This window comes from Humulus lupulus, chromosome 4 (genome assembly GCF_963169125.1).
Source record: "Humulus lupulus chromosome 4, drHumLupu1.1, whole genome shotgun sequence".
In the NCBI taxonomy this organism is placed as follows: Eukaryota; Viridiplantae; Streptophyta; class Magnoliopsida; order Rosales; family Cannabaceae; genus Humulus; species Humulus lupulus.
In genome coordinates, this window is record NC_084796.1 from 5,355,673 (window position 1) to 5,366,008 (window position 10,336).

The following is a 10,336-nucleotide window of genomic DNA, read 5'->3' on the forward strand; positions in this document are numbered from 1 at the left end:
AAATTTATGTGAAAATGGTTTTATTCATAATAAACATTTTGGTTAATTTCTGGTGTTGATATGAGTTTTCTTAAACAATACTTTAAAATTGAAATGGGGGACCAATTCCTTGAAGGTGGGGTGATTATTGCCATAATATTAGTTGATCTTTATTGCCTTTTTAATTGAGAGATTTTCATATATTATGGTTTTATATAAAGAAAGTTATCTGGAGAAAGTTTTAGAGGTTATGTAATCAATTGAAGATATATATTTTTGTTTTTAGGTTACTTCGCAAAATGATTTATTTTTTAAAATTATTTTGCATTCTTGTCTAGTTTTGATAATTTGTTTGCAAAATAGCATTTGACAATTTAGATAGCTAGTTGAAAATTTTAGAAAGGTGATCGAAAAAACAGTCGAAAATTTTAGACACATAATCGAAAAATTTAGACAACCGGTCAAATTTTCAAAGACGAGACTTCATAAGTTTAGAGACTTGAGAACGAAACAAAAGACGGGCAGACTCAATCGTCTTCCGAAAAGAGATGCAGCTGTGTTGAAAAGACAATTATCTCACTTGCAAACATATTTGGGCAAGATTAAATATATGACGACCAGATATTATAATAATCATTGATCAGTAAGAAGAATATACGGCTCTTCGAGAATGTATGACTTTGAAAATTCTAACGATTTGTCAAATTTTCAGACAAAGATCACTTTGCAAAACATTTTCAAAAGTAAGCGAGAGTCACTTAAAAAAAGCTATTCTCGCAAATTTCTCTATTTCTTTATATCATGGGAAATAGTTTGTGGTTGTTTTAGATTGTAATGCAAGAGCATACATCGATGCATAGCAGGGCTTAGCTTTCTGTATATTTTGTTTCATTGGGTAATGGTTCTCAAAAAACAACAAACAATTATATTACTTCAAACACAATCTCAGTTTATTAACCAAAACAAGAGCAACAAAGGTAAGGCTCCAAAGAGGGATTTTATACTAAACTGGAATTGCATCAGAAATAAATAAAATCAATTAAAGTAACATAAGAGACGAAACCATTTAGAACAATTATTGAGTTGCAAAGCTGGAGTCCCAGAAGATCTTCACTAGGCAAATCCATTATAGAAAGAAATCACTGCAATGGTGGCCTTGAGAGAACTGAGAAGAGCAGGCCAAAACCATGTCAACAATAAAATACTGATTAAAACCTATCAAAAAACGAAGATATATATATATATAGAACATTTTAAGAGAATCAAGAAATTAAGGAGATAAGAACAATTTACAGAGACAGATCTTAAAAAAAAGTAATTTTTTCTCTTGATATTAATGGTTTAATGAGCTCATGTCAAATAAGTATAAACAAGTATCAGATTCGAGAGTGGTACCATCTGGTGTGGATGTGAGCAATTTTGGGCCAATCATGCCCAGTTTCCACCTGGAGTCGTGCGTGGTGTCAGTATAGGACAGTTGTTGATGCATAGAAAAGATAGTGATGAACTGGGTAGTATTTTTGGCAAGCACTCGAGGCTAGTGCAGAACGAAATCTCCACCCTCTCGAGGGAGGTGAGTGATCGAAAGGCCACTTCATCTAACACCTTAGAGCTTCAACAACCAGAAATGACAATTTCCTTTGAACTAGAAGGCAATCCTCCCAGAAATGACACTTGCCCATCACAATCAGACATGATCATAGTCACAAGAAAAGGAAATGCAGGTGCAGCGTCCATTAAAGGCAGCACTTGGTTGCATTTGTAGATTACAAGCTTTTTCAATTTGCGAAGATTGTCCGGTGTTGACACTTGGAGTTTCGGGCAGTCTCTCAACTCAAGCTCCTCAAGTTGAGGAAAAACTTCTCCCTCTACCATGCCTTTAGTAAACAAACCCTCTTCGAGTTTCGACATGTCTGTAATAATCAAGGTCCTCAAACATTTAAATGGCTCTTCCCTATGGAAACCCTGAATCACAAGGTGTTCGAGGGGGGGTAGCTGCCCCAACGGTGGCAATGAGCTACATTTTTTACAACCATTTAGGTCCACCTTTTGTAGGGTAGTAAACACTTTATCTCCAACCCATCCTGGAAAACTGGTACCTTTGTAGTGAAAGATAGAGAGTTGTCTCAGCTCTGCATGAGGTATGAGGGCGTCAAGTACTTCTTTTTCTTTTTTTTTTTGTGAGACCTCATCATTAGCCGCGTGACCAAAACCCCACTTCAATATCAGCTCACCAACAAATTTCTTCTCTTCTAATAACTCACCCTTCTTAACATCCTAGACTTGACCATTTTCTAGTCCTGAAATGTGAAGAGTACCATGTAGACCTTGAAGATTTCTTAGCAGCTTCACACCAGATTCGTCATTTTTTCCAACAACAACTTCACTTAATGTCTGTAGAGTTGTGATCTCACCAAGTTGCAGTGGCATCTCTTGTAAGTAAGGAGGAGTGTGAAGATGTCACAATTTGTTTAAACAACCTATCCTCATCGGCAATGTAGTAAGTCTAGTACAACCTTCCAACAATGGGGTCTGCAAATTATACAAGTTGCAAACTGTATCCCCCTTTGCGCCATGTGTACTATCACCATCATTCCAAACAATCCCCAGCCGCCTCATTCAATGACTATAACAACAATATATAAATGTATATTATAGACATGTAAAGACTAAACCAAAGATGCAGAAGAAGGATGCTGATATGGAAGCTGAGGCAAAAGGGGAAGTGAGTAACAGTAGTTCAATTACTACTAATCAAGAGTTGAGATTTGATCAGAGAAATGCTAAGAAACATGGTGATGATCATGATCATGGTTTGCAGCAGCCTCCTTTAATGGCTTTAAACCATGTGTCAAGGTTGTGCAGAAATGTGGAGGAGTCCATAGATTTCTACACCAAGGTGCTTTTGATTTTGATGGAGCTGGGTTGTTTAACTGTGGAGTTGGGGTTCACTTGGTCCAGTCCAAGGACCTGGAAAAGTTGCCTGAGGCTCATAACTTGGACCCCATGGACAATCACATTTCATTTCAGGTAAACACACATTTTGTTAAGGAATTTTCAGCTCTTTTTTCTTTCTCTCCACTTGGTTTGTTATGTGTTTCATTGTCATTTACTATTTCTCCTACAGTGTGAGGATATGAATGCAATGGAGAAAAAACTTGAAGAGTTAAACATAAAGTTCATGAAAAGAACAATAGAAGATGACAAGAAGAATGGAACTGTTATAGACCAACTCTTCTTTAATGACCCAGATGGATTCATGATTGAGTTCTGTAACTGTGAGAATCTCAAGCTTGTTCCAGCTGGATCTCTTGGAAAGATAAAGCTTCCATTTGATCGCCATAATCCACCTGTTGAAGTTGAACCCAACGACCAGGGCAATAATGATCACAAATAGTATTAACAAGTTTTCTAGAATCTGTTTCTAGAGATTCTTGTGAGATTTGTGTTGTACACTAGGTGAAATCATACATTCCATTGTTTCTTTCCATAGCTCTATTATATTATAGACCAGTGCTACTATCATGGAAGCCACTAATTCAACTTATTTACGATCTTCATACAAGATTGAGATTGTTAATCAAATATTTGGTCATACACAAGTTTTGCTTGAGTAATCTTTAGAGTTGACTGTGTATATATATTTATTAGGCAAACAGATCAGCAAATCAATCAAAGTACAAAAGGAAACGATTTTATTCTAGGTGGCATAAAAATGAAGTAATTACCTGGTGTTGACTTCATTGCATATCATTATTGTAACTAAATAATCCAAAAAGTCTCATAAATTTATCACATTAAAGTGGTAAAAAGGACTATCCTGTGAAAAATGACTATCAAAATTCTACAAGGCATAAAAATGCAGTAACCACCTTGTGCTGACTTCATTGAATATTATTATTCACTAAATCATCCAAAAAAAAGTCCCAGAAATTGATCATAATTTATTACATAAAGTTGTGAAAAGGGCTAAAGTTACCATCTTCATTTAAGCTCTCAGCGAGTCTTGGTCTTTTTCTGGGCTTGAGGTTGAGCCACCTCCACTGCTGCACAGATCTTCTTCCAACACCGGATGCAAATGAGAGTCGGTATCACCAACCATGAGAAGTTGGCACCAACATAGTATGCATAGTAGTGAAATGGACTTGTGGCAAAGTTGTCACCATCCAAAAATGCAGTTATGAAGTATACGAAAGTTCCATAGAGTTGCCCCAAAGAAATGGCAAACTGAAGAATGTAACTATACGACTTTCTTGTAGCTATTGCATATCTGCAAATTGCAAAACCACCAAAACCATATTCAGGACAAGAGAAACGAATCTAGGTTGAATATGACTCTTGAGTTAAGATTTTTTATTAAATCTACGATCCACACTTAATCCTATCATATTTAGGGAGAAGGAAATTATAGTTATTGATATGTTAGTTACAAATTCTGTATTGGTAGGACATGTATTTCTATTACTATGAAATTCATAAACAAAGTTAATGGTGGGGTTAGCATCATCTTTTTTGTAGCGAAGAATCTTATGTGTGCTCTCAAGAAAAAAAAAAAGAAGGGATTTCTACCTATTTTGGAATCTCAAAAGAGGGTGGAAACACATAAGAACTCTTAAATGAAAATGAGTTATCTTTGAATTTATTTTGTTAATCAAAATAGGGTTTTTATGCTATGTAGGTAGGTATAGGGACTCAAACTTGGTGGAAGCAAACTACATACTAACAATTAGAGCTACCAAATAGTCTCCTAGTCAAGATTAGACTATGGAAAGCAAAAAACAAAGCTAGATCTTACATGGCAAGAAGGCAAGCTGGACCTTCAAGCACTGCAGTTAATCCTTCAACAGCAACAATATCAGAAGCCCTGGCTACATATCTTGAATCCCCTTTGCTGTATTCTTTCCCTACAAATCAAAAGTGACTTATATGTGTGAATAAAACCATTATGAACACCTAATATCACCTTCAAAATTTGGTCAAAATCTTTTAAAATGAACCACTTACAAACTTCAGCCAAGTAACATGCAGTCTTATCCTTGTAAAATTCTGGAGAGAAGGCAAAATAACCCTCAAGTATCATATGGGTAAGGCCAGTGAATGCCCACCAACACATTAGCCACCTTTCTATCCTTGTTATCTTTTGTGCTTTCCCTACTCATACATACATATATATATATTTATATATTTATACAACTTCAGATTTGGCTTTGCATGAGAAAAATTGGGAATTGGCAATAGAACAAAAGGGGTTATTACCAGAGAAGATCCAGACTATGGAAACGACGACAAGTGAAGCCACGACATAGATTCCAACAATGGTAGACATAGGAAGAACCAATGGCACATAACCTTCGAGTTTCAAATCTCTGGGCACGTACGGATGATCGTGAGATCCCTCCATTTTTGCTTCTTCAAAAAATTTCGAAAAGATTTTAAAGTTAAAAAGGCTTTCTCTCTTTCTTTTGAGTGTAAGAAAAGTCAAAAAGCTTTAAACTTTTTTTGTTAACAAGCAAAACCAACCATTCAGATTTCAACCCAAAAAAGAAAAAACAGTATCAGATTGAGAGAAGAAATTGGTACCTGGTAATGGAGGAGACGGACTTCCAATTTTGGTTAGTTCAGTTCTGATAAAACCAAGATTCAAACTTTATCATATATGTTGTATTAGATAAGATAAAAAAATGTATATTAGATCCATTACTCTATAATAAAATATTATTTTTAGAGTTGGAGTAGGAGGAGACGACTTAAGCAACTAGGTTATTTTTATTTATTTTTAATTATTATTATTGCCAATAATTACAATATAATTCTTTCTAATTATTCTGATTTAATAATTATAGCATATATATATAGGGGTAAAATTTTTGTTTTTGAATATTTTAAATACAAAAATAGAAATATTATTTTATTTTTGTTTCTTTATGTTTAAAAAATAAAAATATGTTTGGTAACTACTTTTGTTTTTTTATTTTTAAAAATAAAAAATAATAAACATGTTTGATACATTTTATTTTTATTTTTTGTTTAACAATATAAGGTGTTGATTTGAAGAAGAAAATTAAAAATTAAAAATTGTTTAAAAAAAAATTGAATGTGAAAAAATTTTATTTTTAAAATTTAATAAATTTTAAAAAATAATAAATAAAAATAGACTTACCAAACACATTTTATGTTTAATTTTTAAATTTTTAATTAATTAAATAAATAACTTTTTTTTTAAGTGTTACCAAAAACACCATAATTTACCAAATTTTGTAGACATGACTATACTAACACTGAATTCAATTATTCTTAGAAAAATAATTTCAATTTTTTTTTGTCTAATATTGTATTTTGTTACGCCCTTTAATTAATCTAGATTTGTAGGCTCGCAGAAATAATGACTAAAATGTATTATTAGATGGACATATAAATGTATACATGTGTCATCAATGTAAGTGCCACATCATTTGTTTGGCAATGAGGGAGTGACCCGTCTCAAAGTTTAACCTCGAAAGATGATGATGTGGATAGCACTATAATTGTAAGTTTGAACTAGGGCTCATCATTAGGCGGGTTGGTCGGGTTACAAGACATTTTTACCTGTCCAATGTCATAATCGGGTTAGTAAAAGTGACTCGTAACTTACTCAATTAAGAAAAAAAAAAAATTAACCCGTCCAATAATTTGGACGGGTTGGTCGGGTTAACCCGCCCAAATCGAAATGGTATTTTTTTTTGGCGGGTTGGTCGGATCAACCCGCCCAAACAAAAGTGGTATTTTTTTTATTTTTATTTTTTTACATTTTTGTAATTTTTTTCTTTTAAATACTAGTACTAATAGTGTGAAGTTTATCTTTTTAAGCTTAAAACAATATTTTAAATTTATAGTAAACAAATTAAAACAAAACTTAATTAATTTATATATTTATTTGAATATATTAAAAATAATAAATTAATAACAAATTCTTAATTGGGCGAGTTGGGTTATATTAGGCGGGTTGATAATTATTTTCAATCCGCCCAATATAACAATTGGGCAGTTTAAATTTTGGTCGGTTTATTCGGGTTGCGTTTTTTGGCAGTTTTTTCGGATTGGTTTTGGCGGGTTATTCGGGTTGTAAAAATTTATGCACAGCTCTAGTTTGAACCATGGTGTAGGCTTGAAAGCACGGGATGACATGCCATTATAATACAAGTCTACAATCGTGGGCTTAGTTATAGAATTGTTAAATTAATCATATTTTCAATGGAAATTTTTATTTCAAATACTCTTTTGTATTTTAAATTTAAACAAAAATGTGAGAAGTAATATATGAACTCATTCTATAAATACTCGTCTCTTATTTGCATTTGGTACTGGAAAACTCTGTGAAACTACCTTCAAGCTTTAAGGCAGGTCATATAAATAATAGTAATATATTCAACAATGTAAACAAAATTCTAAATCTTTGATGAAAAGCTTAATTGCTCTTATTCATTTTAAAGTATTGTAAAAAAAAAAATTGGATTTAAAGTGTGAATTATTTTTACTTACTTGGTCAGCTGTTAAAATAAATGAATACTTAAAAAGTGTAATCTTTTTCTAGTTTGTTTGTTATCTAGGTTTAGTTTTCTTTAAAAAAAAAAAAGAGACAGAGGTCAAAAGAGACATGCTCTCAATAACATTGATAACCCTCTCTTTTGGCGGAGGAATACCATGACTCTCTTTTGGCAGAGGAATACCATGGTAACAAAAATGAAGAAAGATACAAAGCCTGGGAAAAGAACCTAACCCAGAAAGATTAAGACGACAAATACACCCACTTCCTACACAGGTCCAAAAAAAAAACTCCCTCAAAACCTTTCGATCTATACACCCACACGTAGCAACCCCAAACCTAATTTTATCAAGAGAACTCTTCAAAGATCCTACTATTCCTCTCCAACCAAATAACCCAAAAAGTGGCCAACACGATAAGACCTTTGATCAATAAGACAACAGTTAACAAAAAAATGGTACATGATAATAAACATTCAAGTAGATCCCAGTTGAAGAATGAAAAAGTGATTATTTGAATGTGTGTTTCCTTATTGTCAATTCTCTCTCTCTCTCTTTGATATCAAATTTATAGTAATTTCCAAAACAATGAATGACCACTCATTTTTTTGGGTTAATGACCAAAGAAGTGGGAAAAAGGTGCTATTCTATTTTTTTAAAAAAAAACTAATGAGAGTGGATTTTATTGAGTTGGAATTTACATTGTTCAGGTTGTTTTGAAATTTGGTTTGTATTTGTGTTCATATATTGTATAAACAACAAATAAAAGGGAAATAAGAAACAGCAAAATTGGAAGAGAAAGAACAAATTGATGGGCAAAACAAAAAAATTGGGGAAACAATCAAACACTAGAGGAAAATGGTAACCAAAATGAAGTCCAAAGAAGATAGCAGGGAGATGGGTTTTGATAACAGTTATCAACCAAAGCGTGAGACCTAGATAAAGCTTTGGTGCTTTGGCTGGGCGTGATAGACTAGACATTTCTTTCTTCATATTGCTATGAATATCCTCGCTTATGACTATCCAGTTTTCGTCGTCATGTTGGATGTATCTCATATCCTCGTAAAGAACATACCGTCCTACCTCGTTAACAGCGAAGATTTTACCATTGATGTAACGAACACTTGAGATGCCTGTGTTATGAATACTGCTTCTTTGAACTGATAATTTATAATATTTCATTGGAGTAAGTGTTCTAATTGTGACGAGCACTACATGATCCTCCTTCATTTGAACCCTATTACCCCGTTACTATCATAATTGTTGAGGTTGTTTTGAAATTTGGTTTGTATTTGTGTTCATATATTGTATAAACAACAACTAAAAGGGAAATAAGAAACAACAAAATTGGAAGAGAAATAACAAATTGATGGGCAAAACAAAAAAATTGGGGAAACAATCCAACACTAGAGGAAAATGGTAACTAAAATGAAGTCCAAAGAAGATAGCAGGGAGATGGGTTTTGATGACAGTTATCAACCAATATAAACAATCTATCATCACTAGATTTGTAAAAAGTTTAACTTTTGACTTGGCTAATTATGAAGAACATTATAGAATTTTGGAGGAATATAGACTAGACATTTCTTTCTTGATATTGTTAAAGTCCACACTTTTTCCCCATTCTACAAGTTAAAATGAAATGGTAAGAAAATGAAAAGAGAATAAAAAAAACAAAATTTAAAAGAATGAAACTTCTTTCCTCATTCTCCATTACCAGATCCATCACCACTCGCCTTCTTTTTTCAAACTGGAAAATAAGCTTTCCAATAAAAATAGTGAAAGACAAGTGTTTGTTTGTGGTGCTATATAATAAGACATGAAAAAAAAAAAGGAATATACACATTTGTTACCTGTGTTTTTGCAAAGTATCATTTTGGTACTCTCTGTTTTCAATAATGCTCATATGGTACCTTGTATTTTAAAATCGTACATATTTGGTATCCTAAACTCAGATTTAATAGATAAAATTTTATCAATATGATCAAACTGTCATTAGTTATATGTAATTATGTAATTAAATTTAAATTTGTAACTTACATAATTGACAGCAGTTTGATTAAATTGACAAAATTTTATCAATTAAATCTGAGTTTAGAGTACCAAATATGTACGATTTTAAAATACAAGTAGCATATGAGCATTATTGAAAAACAGAGGGTGCCAAAATGAAAAAGATAGCAAATCAGTATATTCCAAAAAAAAAAAAAAAAAAAACCAACAAAATGTCTCAAAAGTTTACAGAATTTGCAATCAAACACACATATAAACAATTGATCTAATTGATGCAGACAAGTGTTCCAGTGATGCATTAAGGCAAAAAAAAAATTAGAGAGAGATTTCTAAAATCATAAAAATCTTTATATAAAATCCAGAGTAAACCTTCAACAAAACCTAACACATGGATTGATTTCTAAAATCAAAGAAGAGAGAAAGAGAGGACGATACCTCGCAGTGCTCACACGAACCCAACAGACCAGAACCACAACAAGCACCCACGACCACGAGACGGACAAACCCACGACGACGACGACGACGAGGACAGCCAAGACTCACGACGGCAGCTCTGTGTAGAGAGAGATCAGTGAGAGAGTAGAGCTGTAAAGTGTGAAGAAGTATATAGTATATAGAATATATTTGGTCACTTTATTGTCTACATTTTGTATAAAATTATTAATTTTAACTATTTATATTAACAAAAAACAAATAGATAGACATTTTAAAAAAATCGAAATACCAAAAAATAATAGAGATTGTTTTAAGGTTGTCAAAAAATAAAAAGAAATAAATAAAAATAATATTTTAATTCAAATTTAGAGTTTCTTTTCCTATTTAA

The 10,336-nt window shown here is 32.5% G+C and overlaps 1 protein-coding gene and 1 pseudogene across 1 annotated transcript; one reads left to right on the plus strand and one right to left on the minus strand.

The window, feature by feature from the left end:
* The first annotated feature begins 2,642 nt into the window (after positions 1–2,642).
* On the plus strand, positions 2,643–3,575 carry LOC133829783 (glyoxylase I 4-like; annotated as a pseudogene).
* A 133-nt stretch (positions 3,576–3,708) lies between these two features.
* LOC133829782 (probable 3-beta-hydroxysteroid-Delta(8),Delta(7)-isomerase) lies at positions 3,709–10,108 on the minus strand. The gene is made up of 5 exons (XM_062259578.1): positions 9,949–10,108; positions 5,236–5,388; positions 4,984–5,130; positions 4,775–4,883; positions 3,709–4,249 (listed from the first exon to the last, which is right to left on the minus strand). The coding sequence occupies exons 2-5, from the start codon at positions 5,378–5,380 to the stop codon at positions 3,976–3,978; spliced, it is 675 nt and encodes a 224-aa protein (XP_062115562.1). The 5' UTR covers positions 5,381–5,388; positions 9,949–10,108; the 3' UTR covers positions 3,709–3,975.
* Positions 10,109–10,336: the final 228 nt, after the last annotated feature.